Raw genomic sequence first — 22,499 nt, forward strand, 5'->3', positions numbered from 1 at the left:
AATTCAAGTTGTTTATGAGTTGGGAGAAAGAGAATGTTATTTTTTTAGCACTGATGAATAAAAATTTCAATATGCTAAATTATCATTTAATACCTGATGAAACTCATTTCGTTTGAACGGTTTTTTAAACATGCAGAAAGGTCACTACTGGGAAAACAACAATCATTTAGAACACTAAAGTCACTACAATGCAGCAGTGATTGTATGGTGTGCTATGATTTTATGTTGTATGATTGGACCTTTCTTTTTCAAAACATAAGATGGTATTTCTGTAACCATCAACAGTACACGCTACTATGAGATTCTGAAAAAAATTTTGATTACTTTTGTTGGATGAAAGACACACTTTTATTTTAACAAGGTGGAAGTACAGCTCACAACACCTTTAAAAGCAATTTCACATTAAAAATGTCCCCTAGATGCCTTCTTTCTTGGTGTGGTGACAGAGTGGTAGGAGAAGTAAGCGAACGACTGTGAATGGTTACCTTCCACGTAATCCCCAACATTCGTAAGTGGGTCTGTTGAGAACACAAGGAAACAAATTTTTGGTTAACCCAGCTCCTGACAGGCCATGTGTTTAACAAATATTTGTACCAGAAGAAGAGAAGGAACGCACTGAAGTGTTCCAACTGTAAAAATGAAGACACAATAAGTCATATTTTCTTTGAGTGCAAAAGGTGGAGGGAGGAAAAACAGGCCTGTCGTAAGGTAGGTATCCAGGATACTGTTTAAGAGGGAGCTGTTTTTAGTGGGGTCCATGCAATATATGGGGAACCCACTCACCCAGTAGTGTGGGCTGCTGAGTGTCTGGTTGCAGATTTTCCCTCCTCCTATGCAAAAAAAATTATGGTGAATATTTAACAGATATTGTTTTTTTAAAATTAAATTACATCACTTCTTTTACTTCTGTAGTAATCCATTACCAAATTAATTAAATTTTTGTAGTAATAAATAGTAGTTTCTGAAATCGCTCTCATAATATTATTCTAAAACAGTCAGCTAATTACATTCCACCTGAATTAATTTTTATTTTAAGTCTTAAAGTTATAATAAAAATTCTTAAATAATTATTTTAATAATTATAAGTATACATTATTTAACCTTTTATATATATGTGTGTGTGTATATATATATATAAAAGTTAATTTATATACATAAATCCAATGTATTGAAAGCATACAAAAGGCTCATCTGGTAGAGAAATTAAAAAAATTTTTTTTTACTAATTTGGTGTTTATTAAAATCATTCTACAGCATTACCATCTTGAAACATGAACATTTATAAAATATCTGTTAAATATAATGTAATTAATAAATATAACATAATTAAGAAAATAAATAAATAAATAAAACAAAGGAAATATTAATAAACAGTACTGATTTGATAATTGATAAATAAGAGTACAGTTTAAAATTTTTTGAATACTAGATCGTGGATACCGGTGTTCTTTGGTGGTTGGGTTTCAATTAACCAACCATGTTTATTTCTCTTTCCATTTCTGAACACTTTTCTTTAATCCACTCTTCTCTCGCTAGTTTGCACTTCCTGTTTACAGTATTTCTTAATTGTCGGTAGTTCCTTTTACTTTCTTCTTCATTAGCATTCTTATATTTTCTACGTTCATCCATCAGCTGAAATATATCGTCTGAAACCCAAGGGTTTTTTACCAGTTCTCTTTGTTCCGCCTAAGTTCGCTTCTGCTGATTTAAGAATTTCCTTTTTAACATTCTCCCATTCTTCTTCTACATTTTCTACCTTATATTTTTTTTACTCAAACCTCTTGCGATGTCCTCCTCAAAAATCTTCTTTACCTCCTCTTCCTTAAGCTTCTCTAAATTCCACCGATTCATCTGACGCCTTTTCTTCAGGTTTTTAAACCCCAATCTACATTTCATTATCACCAAATTATGGTCGCCATCAATGTCTGCTCCAGGGTAAGTAATAACTCACAATAATTAAATGTTTTATCGATAAGGTTTGGTTTGATTTAAATAGGCCTTTTAATATCAACCCACCAGGTTGGTATAGTGGGGTGAAAGCGTCTTCTCAAATCAGCTGTTTTGGAAGTCGAGAGTTCCAGTGTTCAAGTCCTAGTAAAGCCAGCTATTTTTACACGGACTTGAATACTAGATTGTGGATACCGGTGTTCTTTGGTGGTTGGGTTTCAATTAACCACACATCTCAGGTATGGTCGAACTGAGAATGTACAAGACTACACTTCATTCACACTCATACATATCATCCTCATTCATCCTCTGAAGTATTATCTAAACGGTAGTTACCGGAGGCTAAACAGGAAAAAGAAAGAAAAGGCCTTTTAATATCAACCCACTGGGTTAGTCTAGTGGGGTGAACGCGTCATCCCAAATCAGCTAATTTGGAAATCAAGAGTTCCAGCGTTCAAGTCCTAGTAAAGCCAGTTATTTTTACACGGATTTGAATACTAAATCGTGGATACCGGTGTTCTTTAGTGGTTGGGTTTCAATTAACCACACTTCTCAGGAATGGTCGAACTGAGAATGTACAAAACTACACTTCATTTACACTCATACATATCATCCTCATTCATCCTCTGAAGTATTATCTGAATGGTAGTTACCGGAGACTAAACAGGAAAAAGGAAAAGAAAAGGGCCGACGATTTTTGAGATGATATTGAATTTATTAACCAAAACTGGTGTTTTTTTCAGATCAAAATTTAATTTGTTGTCTTCATGGTTTCCATAGGTAGGAAACGTCAGGAAATATAAACTTGCATCAAGAATTTTTACAAAAAAAAAGGAAAAATTGCATTTTTGTTATTGAATTAGAATTATTATTATTAAAATATTTTTTAAGTAATGCCAAAATGTATTTGATATACTTAACCACCATCGGGAACTGATGATCCTGTCGACAAGCACATTACAACTATGTGTATCAAGGAGCCATTATCATCTCCAGATCTTAATTACATTTCCTTTTATTAAAGTAGCAATATTATCAATTGCATCTAATTTTTTCATTGGTAAAATTTTACTAAAATGTTATCATTGGAAAATGTAAAGATTGGTTTGATGCAGCTCTCCAAGATTCCCTATCTAAGTGCTAGTCGTTTCATTTCAGTATACCCTCTACATCCTACATCCCTAACAATTTGTTTTACATATTCCAAACGTGGCCTGCCTACACAATTATTTCCTTCTACCTGTCCTTTCAATATTAAAGCGACTAATCCAGGATGCCTATAAGTATGTGGCCTATAAATCTGTCTGTTTTTTTAACAATATTTTACCAAATGTTTCTTTCTTCATCTATTTGCTGCAATACCTCTTCATTTGTCACTTTATTCACCCATCTGATTTTTAACATTCTCCTATAGCAACGCATTTCAAAAGCTTCTAATCTTTTCTTCTCAGATACTCAGATTGTCCAAGTTTCACTTCCATATAAAGCGACACTCCAAACATACACTTTCAAATATCTTTTCCTGACATCTAAATTAATTTTTGATGTAAACAAATTATATTTCTTACTGAAGGCTCGTTTCTCTTGTGCTATTCGGCATTTTATATCGTTCCTGCTTTGTCCATCTTTAGTAATTCTACTTCCATAAACTTTTCTCTTCCTATTTTCAGATTCAGAGGTCCATCTTTGTTATTTCTAGTACATTTCATTACATCTGTTTTGTTCTTGTTTATTTTCATGTGATAGTTTTTGTGTAGGACTTCATCCAACGTCATTCATTGTTTCTTCTAATCCTTTTTACTCTCGGCTAGAATTACTATATCATCAGCAAATCATAGCATCTTTATATTTTTCACCTTGTACTATTACTCCGAATCTAAATTGTTCTTTAACATCATTAACTGCTAGTTCCATGTAAAGATAAAAAAGTAATGGAGATAGGGAACATCCTTGTTGGACTCCCTTTCTTATTACGGCTTCTTTCTTATGTACTTCAATTGTTACTGTTTGGTTTCTGTACATGTTAGCAATTGTTCTTCTATCTCTGTATTTGAATCCTAATTTTTTTAAAATGCTGAACATTTTATTCCAGTCTACGTTATCGAATGCCTTTTCTAGGTCTATAACCGCCAAGTATGTTGATTTGTTTTTCTTTAATCTTCCTTCTACTATTAATCTGAGTCCTAAAATTGCTTCCCTTGTCCCTATACTTTTCCTGAACCAAATCTAAACGGTAGTTACCGGAGGCTAAACAGGAACAAAGAGAAGAGAGTCAAATGAGTGAAGACAAAAAAAAATTACATTTGTTAACAATTAAAAAGGAATTGTTTTCAAGTGGTGTTGGTGGTGAAATTTAGGAGTTCTGGCGGTTCTTCATGTATTCATTTATATATAATTCTATAACAACAATGCTATTATTTAATAATAATAATAAACGGTAATGAAATTGCAGGTATTTATATAACATAATATTATTTTATTAAAACTAATAAGAAAACTTGTTATGAATTGATTTTTATTTCAGTAATTGCTGTGGTATTTGATATTAGTTCATTAATAACATTATCTCACTGCAAACAATGGATTCAAGATGCCCTCTTGATGAGCGATTCGAATCCGCATTTATTTTTAATCGGAACAAAGTTGGATCTTGTGGTAAGTATAGTTTGTTGTGATACTTTTAACATAATCTGATATCTAGTTAAAAGCTCTCTGATTCGCATGACCAGTTGCTATAAAAATTCTTTTAACTATGGAAATGTATAGAGCAATTTACATGAAAAAGGGATACTTTTCAAGAAGATGCCTGCAACCGATCTGTAGTTAGTTGCTGCCAATGAAAAGATAACCTACGCTCGCTTCGCTTGGTAGTGAAGCTTAGCGAGCGTTTGGTTAATTATATTTATAATTTACACACTACTTAATCATTCAGTAAAGTACGTAAAGTTCATTAAGTAAGTAAGTAAGTAAGTTCATTTAGTAAGTAAAGTTAATCTTTACTTGCTAAGCGATAGCGTTTCAGTGGTGCCATCTAACGACTAACTAATACTGACTAACTACAATCGTCTTATCAGTTGCAGGCATCTAGTTGAAAGGTACCAGGAAAGGGGTAATTCAACTAAGTTTATCCAATTTTTTAATTAAAAAAAGTAACATAGGTAAAACACCAATGAAAAAAATATCATTGAAAATGTCATGAAAAAGTATCTTACCCTATAATAATTGAATTTTAATAACACAAGTTATTTTGCCCGTCTCAGCGGACAGCCGAATCACCCAGATTTTGACTCAGTTCTTAAGAATCCTAATTTGAGGAAGTATGAGGACCGTCCACGTTGTATTACGCCTGTGGTTGTCCGTACACGATGTCTGCTGCAGCGTATGAATGTTGGCACTCCCTCGTTCTTTCCATAATGTCCATACTCGAATCCCCCGTGGAGAATAAACCATGTAAATTTTACATTTGATCTTACAACGTATGATCAAACGTCACAATTGTTTACCAGCAGGTGTTCCAGTTTCTCCTCACCAAGTCGAACCCAGACGTGGTGGTATACACTGATGGGTCGAAGCATGATGGTAACGTTGGTTGTGCTTTTGTTTTCAATGAACAGACTTATATGTTTGGCCTATCCGGTGTTACTAGTGTGTTTACCGTGGAACTACTCGCTGTGGATAGGGCTCTAAGTATTGTTGGCCCTAAATATAGAAACATTCTTAATTGCAGTGACTCGTACAGTGTTCTCCAAGCGTTGGAAAACCTTTATTCCGGACATCCTGTCGTCGTTGGCATTTATGATAAAATCGCTGAGTTAGAAAAATGAAACAAGGGGATAGGTTTTTGCTGGATCCCTAGCCACGTTGGGATTCTTGGTAATGAGCGGGCAGATTCTGCTGCGAAAGATGCATGTATTCAGCCTCCTTTCACCACCCGAGTTACTACCTTTGATTTTAATTATCGTATAAAACAATCACTGCGAGTAAGGTGGCAAAGTGGCTGGACGGCTGCCGTCGATAGTAAACTTCGACGGATTAAAGACTCAGTGTTGCCGTGGGGCTCCTCTTGCAGGAACTCTCGTCGTGAGGAAGTAGTCCTCTGCTGGTTACAATTGGGGCATACGAGGATCACACACGAATATCTAATCTCAGGAGGAGACCCACCCCTGTACACACGATGCAACTGGGTCATGACTGTGCACCACATTCTCATGGACTGCTTATGTTATGCGGCGTTGCGTCATCAGTTTAATATACCCCGTGATGTCTTGGGCAATGATGGCAGGGTTTTGGAGCGAATGTTTCTCTTTTTGCATAGTACTGGGTTACTGCAAAGGATTTAATATACTTACATATGTTTTTCTGTAAGGAGAGTTTATTTTTTAACCTTTATTTTCGATTTGGTTTTTAGTTCTATGTGTTTAATTTTACTATCCAGGGTGGGAATTTTTGCACAACCCATCAGAGTTAGGTAAGTTTTTATACTTTCTTTATTGTATTATTTTATCTTTAATATTTTATCAACTTTGTCTGTGATATTAGTTTTGGGTTTTATTTTGTCTTCCTTTCTTGTTATAGTAAATTTTTATTATATGATTGATATTACGTTTACACCTTGTATAGTTTATTATTTTGGAGTTATATTACCCTTTTAATAATAACTACCGGGCGATGATAATGCTCAAGCGTTTTTCGCCAACAAACAACCCAAAAAAAATAACACAAGTCAATGAAAAAAGTCTGCATTGAAAAAAAAACAATGATTTGATAAAATTTGTTTTAAATTTCTATTTATTCAAACACAGGTAAATTGAAATATATAAATTAATACATTTTAAAAATTCTAAATCATTGGAATTCTACTTGGCTATTCATCTTTGTGGAAAGAGAAATCAACATTGGTAAAATAGACGGAGTATACAGTAAAGTTAAGGAAAATTTTGGGGTACATAAATTAAAATCTAATAATGTGTTAAACAAAGATGGTACACCAATATATAATACGAAAGGTAAAGTCGATAGATGGGTGGAATATATTGAAGAGTTATACGGAGGAAATGAATTAGAAAATGGTGTTATAGAGGAAGAAGAGGAAGTTGAGGAGGATGAAATGGGAGAACAATACTGAGATCTGAATTTAAGAGAGATTTAAAAGATTTAAATGGCAGAAAGAGGCTTCTGGAATAGACGGAATACCTGTAGAATTACTGCAGGTGAGGAAGCGATTGATAGATTATACAAACTGGTGTGTAATATTTATGAAAAAGGGGAATTTCCATCAGACTTCAAAAAAAGTGTTATAGTCATGATACCAAAGAAAGCAGGGGCAGATAAATGTGAAGAATACAGAACAATTAGTTTAACTAGTTATGCACCAAAAATTCTATACAGAAGAATTGAGAGGAGAGTGGAAGAAATGTTAGGAGAAGACCAATTTGGTTTCAGGAAAAGTATAGGGACAAGGGAACCAATTTTAGGCCTCAGATTAATAGTAAAAGGAAGATTAAAGAAACACAAAACCAACATACTTGGCATTTATAGACCTAGAAAAGGCATTCGATAACGTAGACTGGAATAAAATGTTCACCATTTTAAAAAAATTAGGGTTCAAATACAGAGATAGAACAATTGCTAACATTTACAGGAACCAAACAGCAACAGTAATAATTGAAGAACATAAGAAAGAAGCCGTAGTAAGAAACAACAACAAGGATGTTGCCTATCCCCGTTACTTTTTCATCTTTACATAGAACTAGCAGTTAATCATGTTAAAGAACAATTTAGATTCGGAGTAACAGTACAAGGTGAAAAGATAAAGATGCTACGACTTGCTGATGATATAGTATAATTCTAGCTGAGAGTAAAAAGGATTTAGAAGAAACAATGAACGGCATAGATGAAGTCCTACGCAAGAACTATTGCGTGAAAATAAACAAATACAAAACAAAAATAATGAAATGTAGTAGAAATAACAAAGATGGACCACTGAATGTGAAAATAGGAGGAGAAAAGATTACGGAGGTAGAAGAATTTTGTTATTTGGGAAGTAGAATTACTAAAGATGGACGAAGCAGGAGCGATATAAAATGCCGAATAGCACAAGCTAAACGAGCCTTCAGTAAGAAATATAATTTGTTTACATCAAAAATTAATTTAAATGTCAGGAAAATATTTTTGAAAGTATATGTTTGGAGCGTCGCTTTATATGTAAGTGAAAATTGGACGATCGGAGTATCTGAGAAGAAAAGATTAGAAGCTTTTGAAATGCGGTGCTATAGGAGAATGTTAAAAATCAGATGGGTGGATAAAGTGACAAATGAAGAGGTATTGCGGCAAACAGATGAAGAAGGAAGCATTTGGAAAAGTATAGTTAAAAGTAGACACAGACTTATAGGCCACATACTAAGGCATCCTAGAATAGTCGCTTTAATATCGGAAGGACAGGTAGAAGGAAAAAATTGTGTAGGCAGGCCACGTTTGGAATATGTAAAACAAATTGTTAGGGATGTAGGATGTAGAGCGTATACTGAAATGAAACGACTAGCACTAGATAGGGAATCTTGGAGAGCTGCATCAAACCAGTCAAATGACTGAAGACAAAAAAAAAAGGAATTCTACGAACTAAATTAAAAAAAAAAAATGTTGACAAACTTTTTCACTGGTACGATTTGTTCAGTTTCTCTATACAAAAACCAATGATATATTTTTATTTCACTTCATTTCATTTAAAAATACATTTTTTTTTTTTTAATAAACGGTTATAATTTTTCAGTCAGTAGCAGCTTATAATAAAATAATAGAAATCGCTTCAAAGGAAGCAAGAAGATTAGGAGCAGAGTTATGGGTTGTTTCATCAAATACTGGTGAAAATGTAAAAGAGATGTTTCACAGAATGGCAGCTTTAGCTTTCGATGCTGGTATAACAAGAGAAAAAGAAATTGTACAACAACAGACTATCTCAATTGGAAATATTGGTAAGACTAAATCTTTCTAAATTTCTTTCTTATATATTAATGGAAGTGGGCACCGCATTGCTCCCTCCAAAAATTAGGGTCCTGTTGTGGCGTATTCCTGCTAGCCTATGAAGTGCTAGTACTGAAAGGACTTCAGTGGGCCGTCTGAAGGGGGAATTACGTCGGGAGCACAGGTTTTAAAAGCCTAGTGTCCTGCGGTCAGAGCCAGAAGTGGGTTTGAGAATGCTGGTCCAAACGGATATGTAATGCTATTCACAAAGCCGTCCATAAAACATAACAAAACTTGAAACTTAGACCCGACATTAAATAAACTTTAGAAATACGCCTGATTACAGAATCATACAGCAGCAAGGGACAATGTCCAGGCTGTGCGATTCGAAGGGAAAATATGTGAAACTGCCACCACTTTTGCGTTCCATTCCATTATATATTAGTTTTTCACTGGAGATCTAACCGTCCGGTTTTGATAGTTCAACTATGCGTTATGGTTACGTAGACATTAACCATAACAATTTTTGAAATGGATAAAGATTTCTTAAAGAACAGTTCAATTGATTAAGAAAACTAATTGGAAACTAGGTTAAATATCTCGGTCACTAATTTAAGTTTTTATATATCCTGGCGTAGGAAACGGTGTCCGTAAACAATTTTACACCAAGTCCACAGGGCAACCAAACCACAGAAGTTCCAACAAAAAAGTTACTACTCGGCTGGTTAATTTACTCCAAACGCTTCACCCTCCCCGAACGACGACCACACAACCGAGGTGGAGTCCTTACTCGTAGATTATTTAGCACAGGTAAAGGACGCCCCACTAGAAATAGACCAAATCACTGAGATGGAAGTTACCGCTGCAATCAAAGCCACAAGCCCTGACGATAAGGGTCCGGGTGTTGACGGGATCGGTGCTCGTGGATTAAGGAATTTTCCACCCGCATAAACGCAATATTCACGTCAATTTTGTACGTTGGATATTTTCCGAATCGCTGGAAAACTGCAATTATGGTATACCTACCCAATGTCCTATCTGCCGAGGGCTGGATGGACATGAAAAATTTAAAGATTTCTGTGCCCAAGACGAAGTTTATGCTTTCTGAAGGGTACAGACAAATTATCAAGCAGTCGTAACCCACACATTAAGTATAAATGCTGTGTAATCAGCCGAGTAAGGGTTCATAGGTGTTTTGTTTGATGACAAGTTGGCGGCGGACGCCGTCTCTGTGATGCACAAACTTAGAAGGATTGCTCGGAAGGATTACGGGCTGTCGGGCCGTCAAATGTACTTGGTGTACCGAGGTGTCTTCGAGAGCATGATAGCATACGCGGCGCCAATTTGGGCGCATAGGTTGGATAGAAATAGAGTGCCCAGCGCAGAGCCATGATAGTTTGCACTGGTGTTTTTAAAATTATCTTCTACGAGGGTATCACCGTATTGGGAATGGCTCTCCCAATCGATTTTGTTGCGAAAGTTCGGGCAACCATGTGGAAGTTGCGAAGAGGTCGGGAAGCCGAGTCATTTGGCGGTTTCGAGCCGGGCTAGAACCGGAGCGGAACGGTGATCACAATGCACCGGAACAACATTTCGTAGTTGCCCATTTCCTGTCTGCGAAAGAGGCTATGGAGCCTCGCGATGCAGGCATGGCAGCTTGAATGGCACACCACGACTAAGGGAAGATCCTTGTATAGGTTTATACAGGATCTGGGGGCATGGTATGCCTCGAATTCATTTTTAATGGCAACGGGTATCCACGTGCTCACCAACCACGTGGATTTGAAGCAATATCTGTTTCGGTTTCGCCTAGCGGCTGATAAGTTGTGTGTCTACGGAGAGGTCCAGTCGAACGAGCATATGATGTTCAACTGCCCTGCTCTTGGGGGTCCACAGACCGGGCCACCCTGGAACTTAGAGGTCAGATGGAAAACTGGCCGCTCATAAACGGCGAGAGCCACATTGTCGGACCGTGTGGGAGTTCCTCGATGAGGTTACGAAGTTCAACCGTCATCGCTAGAGTTTTTTTAATTAATCTGGGTTATACCGATTCCTATAGTACCGTGGGGGGAAGTTTTTCCTGAGATAATCGCTGGCCACCAGCCAGATACAAGCTCCAAGCGCTTTAAATGGTGGACAGGCACTAGCTACCATACAGCGACCGAGGCGTGACAGCCTAAATAGCTGTCTTTTATTTTATTAACGTTAATGACTTTTAGTAATTAGTAACAAAGGGTGCGCCTCCCCGATCTGGATTTAGTTTGACAAGTGAGCGGTTGGGACATATAAGCGGGTGGTGAATAGCACCCTGATTAATCTGTTCACGCTGATAGGTAGCTCGCTAGGAGCTTTTAGGTAACGAGGTCGCTAAACTGTTTTAGAGGCACAGTAGCCGTATCTTGGCACTGACATTTGGTCTATGCTCTAGGGCGACCGAATGGGGTGCTGGCGGGAGAAATGCCAGTTAACCAATGCCTACCCAAACCTGGGAAAAGTCTGTTCTTTCCCCAGAATTGAAGGCCGATTTCCTTATTACCAGTGTTGTTAAAGCTATTCGAAAGGATTTTCCTGGAGAGACTTAGGCGACATTTGGGAAAAGGAGTACGGCCTGAGCAATTCGGATTCAGGGATGGCCACTCGACGACCCAACCAATTGGTTAAAATAATCGACAGTCCTAAATAGAAAAGCGGTAACTGCAACCGTTTTTCTAGATGTGGCTAAAGCCTTTGACAAAGTTTGGCATAGCGGCTTGCTGTATAAACTCGCACATACGACGATTTCCTGTCGCTATGTCAGATTGATACGGTTTTATTTACTAGACCGACGATTTGTTGTACTCGTAGGGGCTCTGCGATCTGTAGGGAGAAATATTGAAACTCCCGCCATTGTAGCGTTCCTTTCACCTTTTTTTTTCCTCCTTACATCCGTAGGCCGGACATACACTCAAGTATACACGGCCCAGGGATGTGTCCTTGTGACTCTAAGGGGGCCTCCTCACCCACCGGCTGTACGTCCGGTACCCGGTTCCGGATCTTTTCTTATTGCTGCTCGCTTCTAATCCTCCGCACGTAAGGGAAGGTCCGGCTATGCCATCCCCCCCCCCCACACGCAGAGAACCGGGTCTCGGTCTTTACTCTTTTATGCCTGCCTCAAACCGGCGGCGCCAGCCCCAGCAAGCACCGAAGCGCCCCCCCCCCCCCAAGGAACCGACACCGCCGTCCGGGACTCGGTCTTTTCTTTATCCCATTCAAGGAACCCCAGGAGTTCTCACCCCATCACCGGAACCCGCATACCTAAGCATACGGGCCCTCCGGGGTGGGACTGTCCTCCCTCCCCTATCTTCGCTCCTATAGTCTTTGATGACTCTCCTCTTCCTCTTTAGATTTGAGGACGGTGCTCGCAAAATTGGAAAACCAATCCCAGTTGTTATTGGATTGCATTAGCCAGCTAACCAGGTTGTCAGGTGTCAGGTTATTATACCTTATTTCATGTCTGAGACCCTCCCATCTATAGCAGTTGAATACGGTGTGTTCCACGTCGTCTTCTTGCTGACAGTACAGACACCTTGACGTCTGCCTTTTCCCGAATCTATTAAGGTATTTCCCGAACGACCCATGTCCTGTCATCAACTGAGTGGTGTGGAAATTTAGTCCGCCTTTCTCTCTACCCAACCACTTTTTAAGATTGGGAATAAGTCTCCTTTTGTTCACTCTCCTGTTTGAGGGATGACCATGCGGTTTGCCAGTTGCTAACGACTGTGTCTTCTACCTCGGCTCTTGGCACACCTACCGCCCTCATGCTTCGGCCTTTTATCTGTAATTCAATGGGAGGCGTTTTAGCTAAGACACATAACGCATCGTAAGAAATTGTTCTATATACTGAGACAACTCGTATTAGTGCTACTCTGTTCAAGCTTCTAAGTTTGCGTTTATTGCGTTATACATTCATTGCAGTTCCCCAGACTGGTGCCGCGTATAAGATAGATGTCATCATTGCTGTTGTGATCAACCTTCTGACCACCAGTTTCGGTGCACAGTGGTTATTAAATAGACCTCTTAGAGCCTTAATTGTAGGGGCAACCTTTTGACAAATCATATCTATGTGATAACTGTACTTTAGACTCTTATCTTTGAATACGCCCAAGTATTTGACGTTACTGACTTCACCAATAATTTCCCCCTTTATTTCTGTATTTATTCCTCTGACCCTTCTCCTACCAGAGAGAAAAATGAATTTTGACTTAGCTGGGGCTACTTGGAGTTGGTTGTTATCTAACCATTCGTCTACTCAACTGTATACCAGAAAGTGTCAACATGGCACCACAAATGGAAACACTGCAACTGGTCCAACTCCCATTGGAGCAAATCCAAAAAAGGAGCAACAAAGAATAAGAAAAGGGAGAATCAATCTTAAGATTTCCTTTGATCAAAGTATTTTGCTGAGAGAAAATCAAGGATTTTCATAAAAGAATCCATATTCTCATCTCAAATGAAGGTAAAAGTACTTTATTATGGCAAGCATTTAAACTGATCAATAATGCCATTTCTACGTGGAAATAAAATCACTATCTCCCAAAGAATTTTGAGCAGAATCGTTACCAACCATCTGGAGACCTTTGGATAGAATTTTTTTTTGTTGTAAGATGGTTCTTTCAAGGATAGTTGTTTATAACTTATTATCTATCTCTTTCTTTCTTTTATCCTTTACATGGATCAAAGAAACGTTTTTTCTTGGGCCGTGGATAGTTCTGTGGATTTTTGGTTAGATACCAGATGAGATGGCAAAGATTTTTAGGGCTTACAGTGTTACTATAATCATATTTACACGGTTTGGTGAGAACCAGTATGCCTATGGATTACAGAATTTGTTAAGTTGCCACACTTTAGCTTAAATCTCAGAATGAATTTGTTATTCAGATCCTTTAGATGTTCTGTATTCAACAGTAACATCACTGATTTTGTCCCAGATGAGAGGTCTGGGCTGTAGTGTTTAAAGACAGGATGCAAATTATGAAACAATAGTGATTGTAGACTTATAATTTCAGCTCTGTTCGAGCTGAGTTCAACAACATAAGTGTTGTTTTATATAAACTGTGCAAAGCATATCTGCTTCTATACAGGGGGGGGGGGGGGTGTTTGTTTTCAAATATGTTATCAGATAATCAAAAAGGGCAGTTGAATCTAGCAATTTATCTAAACACCCTTTTTTTCTTTAACATGTGACTTTATAAAATAAAATTGGAATCGCCTAGTTTTTTTGTCAATTATCTAAAAAAGGTAATTTTATTTCATTAAATCTTTAAATTTAACTGGTTCTAAGACTACTGTATTTAGTTGTTTTTTTTTTATACTGATAATCTGGAAGCGTTCCAAATTATGTCCATTTCTTGATTAAGGCTTCTAGGTAGGTGCGTTGTTTGTTTCTTGTAATGACTGTACATGTACAGCTTGTTACATCTATGGAAGTCACACGTAAAAGGAACTATCGGCAATTAAGAAATGCTATAAACAGGAAGTGCAAACTGGTGAAAGAAGAGTGCATTAAAGAAAAGTGTTCAGAAGTGGAAAAAGAAATGAACATTGGTAAAATAGACGGAGCATACAGGAAAGTTAAGGAAAATTTTGGGGTACATAAATTAAAATCTAATAATGTGTTAAACAAAGATGGTACACCAATATATAATACAAAAGGTAAAGTAGATAGATGGGTGGAATATAATGAAGTGCTATACGGAGGAAATGAATTAGAAAATGGTGTTATAGACGAAGAAAAGGAAGTTGAGGAGGATGAAATGTGAGAAACGATACTGAGATCTGAATTTAAGAGAGCATTAAAAGATTTAAATGGCAGAAAGGCTCCTGGAATAGACGGAATATCTGTAGAATTACTACGCAGTGTAGGTGAGGAAGCGATTGATAGATTATACAAACTGGTGTGTAATATTTATGAAAAAGGGGAATTTCCATCAGACTTCAAAAAAAGTGTTATAGTAATGATACAAAAGAAAGCAGGGGCAGATAAATGTGAAGAATACAAAACAATTAGTTTAACTAGTCGTGCATCAAAAATCTCAACTAGAATTCTATACAGAAGAATTGAGAGGAGAGTGGAAGAAGTGTTAGGAGAAGACCAATTTGGTTTCAGGAAAAGTATAGGGACAAGGGAAGCAATTTTAGGCCTCAGATTAATAGTAGAAGGAAGATTAAAGAAAAACAAACTAACATACTTGGCATTTATACCCCTAGAAAAGGCATTCGATAACGTAGACTGGAATAAAATGTTCAGCATTTTAAAAAAAATTAGGATTCAAATACAGAGATAGAAGAACAATTGCTAACATGTACAGGAACCAAACGGCAACAAATGTTCCTTAACTTTCCTATATGCTCCGTCTATTTGAAATGAACCAATGTTCATTTCTCTTTCCACTTCTGAACACTTTTGTTTAATCCACTCTTCTCTCGCTAGTTTGCACTTCCTGTTTATAGTATTTCTTAATTGTCGATAGTTCCTTTTACTTTCTTCTTCATTAGCATTCTTATATTTTCTACGTTCATCCATCAGCTGCAATATATCGTCTGAAACCGAAGGTTTTCTACCGGTTCTCTTTGTTCCGCCTAAGTTCGCTTCTGCTGATTTAAGAATTTCCTTTAAAACATTCTCCCATTCTTCTTCTACATTTTCTACCTTATCTTTTTTACTCAGACCTCTTGCGATGTCCTCCTCAAAAATCTTCTTTGCCTCCTCTTCCTCAAGCTTCTCTAAATTCCACCGATTCATCTGACACCTTTTCTTCAGGTTTTTAAACCCCAATCTACATTTCATTATTACCAAATTATGGTCGCTATCACTGTCTGCTAGAGGATAAGCTTTGGAATCGACTAGTTGATTTCTAAATCATATTTGGTTATTATGTATTTATGAGGAATTTTTCCTTTCTTCACCCGTTGAAATAAATTGAGAGTTAAAATTAAAGTATATCTTGAAATTGTTTTTTTTTTATGAAAAAAATAATCAAAACCTGGGTTAAGAGACACCAAACCCCATTAAATTTTTGAATGACTTCCATTTCTTGTAAAATGTTTTACTTTATTAGCAAAATTATTTCACAGTTTTAGAAAAAAATGTATGATTTTAATATTTTACATAAAGTGAATTGATTATAAAAACTAAATTATAATAAAAAACATACATTTGTTATATTGTTTTTTTTTTGTTTTTTTCAGAAAACACAAATAAAAGTCACCTGAAAATAACAAATGAAAACAACAAATTGAAATGTAATGGATGCATTTAAAAGTTATACATCAATGATTATATATGTGTTTGTATATGGCTTACAGTCAACTGCAAACAACAGAGACATTTTGATAAAACATCTGCTTGTATTAATCTAATCATTATTTCTAGTCAGTTTTGCATAGAAAAAGGTTTTTTTATTATATTAATTGTTGTAAAAATAATTCTAAAAAATCATCAGGTTTGTGCTGTGTCGTGACGCACGGTCGGTAGTTTAACATGAAATGTTACCGACTTAGGATGAAATTCCTTCAAGCTAAAGACCAACCAACTTATCTGAAATGGGAGAGACACCATCGTATTTCATTTGAATAAAACTAAAAGTCTACTACGGAAAATTTTAGTTCCTTCATTTGGCCAACTTTACAGATAAATTGGTCTGTATGTCAACGAGTATGAGATTTGAAATAAAAATTAGACACGTACTAAATTTAATTTTAACATAAAACATACACTAATATTCGACAACAATTTTGTTCATCATCGGTCTGTCATATGAGAATTAAACGACATAAGGCATAATAGCAAAATCATTGTGCCTGAAGAAGATACAATCGATAGTCTGAAATGCTGTTACATTTTCGTCAGGGAATTTAGTCTAAACTATAGGAATGTTGCAAGCTTTCGCCTGCTTTCTCTGTCGAACCAAAGTCGATCAAAAACGCTGCAAATCGTTTTCAAATATCATTTTGATGGCAGATAAATATGAAGAATACAGAACAATTAATTTAACTAGTCATGCATCAAAAATCTTAACTAGAATTCTATACAGAAGAATTGAGAGGAGAGTGGAGGAAGTGTTAGGAGAAGACCAATTTGGTTTTAGGAAAAGTATAGGGACAAGGGAAGCAATTTTAGGTCTCAGATTAATAGTAGAAGGAAGATCATACTTGGCATTTATAGACCTAGAAAAGGCATTCGATAACGTAAACTGGAATAAAATGTTCAGCATTTAAAAAAAATTAGGGTTCAAATACAGAGATAGAAGAACAATTGCTAACATGTACAGGAACCAAACAGCAACAGTAATAATTGAAGAACATAGGAAAGAAGCCGTAATAAGAAAGGGAGTCCGACAAGGATGTTCCCTATATCAGTTACTTTTTAATCTTTGCATAGAAATAGCAGTTAATGATGTTAAAGAATAATTTAGATTCGGAGTAACAGTACAAGGTGAAAAGATAAAGATGCTACGATTTGCTGATGGTATAGTATTCTAGCCATGAATAAAAAGGATTTAGAAGAAACAATGAACTGCACAGATGAAGTCCTACGCAAGAACTATGGCATGAAAATAAAAAAGAACAAAACAAAAGTAATGAAATGTAGTAGAAATAACAAAGATGGACCGCTGAATGTGAAAATAGGAGGAGAAAAGATTATGGAGGTAGACGAATTTTGTTATTTGGGAGGTAGAATTATTAAAGATGAACAAAGCAGGAGCGATATAAAATGCCGAATAGCACAAGCTAAACGAGCCTTCAGTAAGAAATATAATTTGTTTACATCAAAAATTAATTTAAATATCAGGAAAAAATTTGAAAACATTGTTTCTTCTAAATCCTTTTTACTCTCGGCTAAAATTACTATATCATCAGCAAATCGTAGCATCTTTATCTTTTCACCTTGTACTGTTACTCTGAATATAAATTGTTCTTTAACATCATTAAGTGCTTGTTTTATGTAAAGATTAAAAAGTAATGGAGATGGGGAACATCCTTGTCGGACTCCCTTTCTTATTACGGCTTCATTATTATGTTCTTCAATTATTACTGTTCCTGTAAATGTTAGCAATTATTCTTCTATCTCTGTATTTGAACCCTAATTTTTTTAAAATGCTGAACATTTTATTCCAGTCTACGTCATCGAATGCCTTTTCTAGATCTATAAATGCTAAGTAAGTCAAATATTAGTCGAAATAAATATCATCATGTACCATTTTTACGTTAAAATTAAATTTAGTACTTGTCTCGATTTTTATTTCAATATGATATACTAAAAGGGACACACTGTTATACAGACCGACCAATTTATCTGTACAGTTGGCTAAATGAAGGAACTAAAATTTCCCATTGTAGAATTTCAGTTTAGTTCAAATAAAATACGATAGTGGTTCTACCATTTAATTGACTCTACAGATAAGTTGGTCAGTCTGTATTTCAGAGTAACTTCATCCAAGGGTGTTAACGTTTCATGTAAAACCAATTGCCATGCGACCCTTCACAGCTTCACTACGTTTTTTTTAAGGTTATTATTCTAGTATATGAAATGTTCAAATTTGATCTTTTAATTTTGCATAATGTTTAGTTATTTTATATACACACAATCTTTTTATTATTTTATCTGCACTTATGTTAAAAATTTTAATTTAAATGTATTTATATAATTAAAAATAATTATTAATAAAATATATTTAAAAAAAAAAAATATTTACCTTTAATGATAAAGAAAAAATTCACCTTTAAATAAATCAACTGAAACAATATCCTCTTCCGTGATAGATTTAAGAAGATTTATTAATTGTCATAAAAACCCTTTATATATAAAGAAACATGAATTATTTGTCATTAATTTATTTAATATTAATATTATTATATATAAAAGTTGAGAGATTGCTTCAAATTGAGGATTCACCCAGCGAAAACATTCGTTTTTACAAATCTGGAAATATTATACCGATGAAAATTCCTTACAAATTCATTAAAAGAATCTCTCGTTTTTTTTTTCATTTGTATTTGTATACTCATGTATTGAAACATTAGCAACAATTCTTTTTTCCAGTTAGGGTCGCGTATAGGCACTGTGGTACTGCAGCACCCTCTGTTTCCACATGATAATCAATAATGTAGAAAAAAATTGAGATTAGTAATAAGCCCTAATTGAGAGCTTTTCAATGATATATCATAAGTTGTATTTATTTTCATTCGTTCCAGAGTTATATAGTCAAATAAAATTTTAATTAATGAAATATTGGAGCATACAGGAAAGTTAAGGAAAATTTTGGGGGACATAAATTAAAATCTAATAATGTGTTAAACAAAGATGGTACACCAATATATAATACGAAAGGTAAAGTCGATAGATGGGTGGGAATATATTGAAGAGTTATACGGAGGAAATGAATTAGCAAATGGTGTTATAGGGGAAGAAGAGGAAGTTGAGGAGGATGAAATGGAAGAAACAATACTGAGATCTGAATTTAAGAGAGCATTAAAAGATTTAAATGGCAGAAAGGCTCCTGGAATAGACGGAATACCAGTATAATTACTGTGCAGTGCAGGTGAGGAAGCGATTGATAGATTATACAAACTGGTGTGTAATATTTATGAAAAAGGGGAATTTCCATCAGACTTCAAAAAAAGTGTAATAGTCATGATACCAAAGAAAGCAGGGGCAGATAAATGTGAAGAATACAGAACAATTAGTTTAACTAGTTATGCATCAAAAATCTTAACTAGAATTCTATACAGAAGAATTGAGAGTAGAGTGGAAGAAGTGTTAGGAGAAGACCAATTTGGTTTCACGAAAAGTATAAGGACAAGAGAAGCAATTTTAGGCCTCAGATTAATAGTAGAAGGAAGATTAAAGAAAGACAAACCAACATACTTGGCGTTTATAGACCTAGAAAACGCATTCGATAACGTAGACTGGAATAAAATGTTCAGCATTTAAAAAAAATTAGGATTCAAATACAGAGATAGAAGAACAATTGCTAACATGTACAGGAACCAAACGGCAACAGTAATAATTGAAGAATTCTTATGTTCTTCTTCAGTCATTTGACTGGTTTGATGCAGCTCTCCAAGATTCCCTATCTAGTGCTAGTCGTTTCATTTCAGTATACCCTCTACATCCTACATCCCTAACAATTTGTTTTACATATTAAATTTTCTACCCTACCAACCTTTTTTAAGCTTCTAACATTCCACGCTCCGACTCGTAGAATGTTATTTTTTACTTTTCTGGTGACCCCTTCCTTAGTAGTCCCCATCCGGAGATCCGAACGGGCGACTATTTTACCTCCGGAATATTTTCCAAGGAAGGCGCCTCCATTATTGCTTTTGAAAATGCATAGCCACATTTTCTTGGAAAAAAAAAACAGCTGTAGTTTTCCATTGCTTTCAGCTGCGCAGTACTCAGAGGACTGAGTGATGTTGATATGGCCGTTTAAGTCATTGTGACTCACGCCCCTAACAACTACTGAAAGAGCTGCTGCCCTCTTTCAGGAATCATTCCTTAGTCTGGCTCTCAACAGATACCTCTCCGATATGGTTGCACCTTCGGTCCAGCTACTCTGTATCCCTGAGCAGTCAAGCCCCCTCACCAACGGCAAGGTCTCATGATTCAGAGAGGAGGATTATTCCAATACCTACCAATATAAGGTTGGGTTGCGTTTTATATGGGACACCCTAAATTCTTTAGTATTAATAGATAATAAGTTAATAAAATGTTCGCATAAAAACACTATAGTCCAAAGGTGCTTAATTTAAATTTCTTCATACACAGAAATAAGTACATAATTAGTTTTTACTAATTACCACATTCTCTTTATATTATAATTTCGTTATTTCATAGAATGACGTAACTATTTTAATAAGCAACTCGGTTTCACTGAAATTACCTTTATTCTTTCCATTTATTCATAGAATTAGTTCTTTATTTTGTAATAGACTAAAAAATACATCCTGTTTCACTCGAGTCCTCAAATAAAGGACTGCGATTCCATATCAAAATTGTTGATTCATAGGTATATACATTTATGCCCAATGTCAAGAAATTATTGAGTGAATATTTTTTTACATAAAAAAAAGTAAAATAATTTCATATATGTATAGTATGATCCAGGAAAAAGGAAAAATAATTTGGGACGTGAAATAATGAAAAATGTTCTCTCTCTCTCGGTCTCTCCTCAATCTCTCTCTCTCTCTCTCACTGTCTCTGTCACTCTCTCTCTCGGTCTCTCACTCTCTTATTGTCTCCTCTCTCCCTCTCTCTCTGTCTGTCTACTCTCTTTCTCTGTCTGTCTCTCACTCTCTGTCTGCCTCCTCATTCTCTCTCTGTCTGTCTGTCTTCTCTCTCTCTCTCTCTCTGTCTGTCTGTCTCCTCTCTCTCTCTGTCTCTCACTCTCTGTCTGTCTCCTCACTCTCTCTCTCTCTAACTGTCTGTCTCACTCTCTCTCTCTCACTGTCTCTGTCACTCTCTCTCTCTCTCTCTCTCTCTGTCTGTCTGTCTCCTCTCTCTCTCTGTCTGTCTCCTCTCTCTCTCACTCTGTCTGTCTGTCTCACTCTCTCTCTCACACTGTCGCTGTCACTCTCTCTCTGTCTGTCTGTCTCTTCTCTCTCTGTCTCTCTCCTCTCTCTCTGTATTATAGTATATATATATATATAAAATACATCCTGTATCACTCGAGTCATCAAATAAAGGACTGCGATTCCTTATCAAAATTGTTGATTCATAGGTATATGCATTTATGCCCAATGTCAAGAAATTATTGAGTGAATATTTTTTTACATAAAAAAAAAGTAAAATAATTTCATATATATATATATATATATATATATATATATATATATATATATATATATATATATATATATATATATAGTATGATCCAGGAGGAAGGAAAAATAATTTGGGTTTTGAAATAATGAAAAATGTTCATACTAAATTAACGTGTACTGGCTTCTAAATCAGCCGATCTTAGGTTTAATTGTTGAAAAAGGGTTCGATATATTTTCACCAATCATTTTAAACATATTATCTTATTTAATAAATTATAGGTCGTCAATCTATGACTGAGCCGTGGCTCAGCCAGCTGTAGTTTTAATTATTATTATTTTTATTTTTATCTTAGGCTTGTCACCCATTGACAAACAGCATGAATCCAGTTCCCGACAAGAAGTTGTTTCCCTTTGGATGATAGCGAGGAAGTAAAAAAGAGCCGCAGTTTGTCATTTGTTTGGGGTCAGTGGTGTTGATATGTTGTCGAAGAATAACTACGGCTTTCTAACTATCACTAGTCCCCGCCGGCAACCAACCCCTTGTCAAAAACTGGAAACATGCTGCGTGTCACCCAAAGGCTCAATAAGCCCAGTGTCTCAACTGGTGCCCAGCCACCCATTGGTGTGCCACGGTTTCATGGCACAACCACCCAGCAACAAGCCTCGACGATGTAGTATCTGCTCTTTCAGAATAGTAAAGAATTTTACTTTATTTACACGTTTTAACTTATGCTATGAAACAGTATTTATAAAAATTTTATTGTTACTTCTTTAATTATTATTTTTATATA

General features: G+C 35.7%; 1 protein-coding gene across 1 annotated transcript in view; it reads left to right on the top strand.

The window, feature by feature from the left end:
• The window catches only part of LOC142322779 (ras-related protein Rab-34-like), a 31,443-nt gene extending 14,402 nt beyond the window's left edge, over positions 1-17,041 (top strand). Inside the window, exons 4-6 of the mRNA XM_075361854.1 lie at positions 4,472-4,602; positions 8,717-8,918; positions 16,135-17,041. Of these exons, the coding sequence (XP_075217969.1) occupies positions 4,472-4,602; positions 8,717-8,918; positions 16,135-16,205 (404 nt within the window). The 3' untranslated portion in view covers positions 16,206-17,041. The remainder of the gene's footprint in view (positions 1-4,471; positions 4,603-8,716; positions 8,919-16,134) is intronic.
• Positions 17,042-22,499: the final 5,458 nt, after the last annotated feature.

The sequence above is a fragment of the Lycorma delicatula genome, chromosome 4 (genome assembly GCF_047948215.1).
Source record: "Lycorma delicatula isolate Av1 chromosome 4, ASM4794821v1, whole genome shotgun sequence".
Lineage (NCBI taxonomy): Eukaryota > Metazoa > Arthropoda > Insecta > Hemiptera > Fulgoridae > Lycorma > Lycorma delicatula.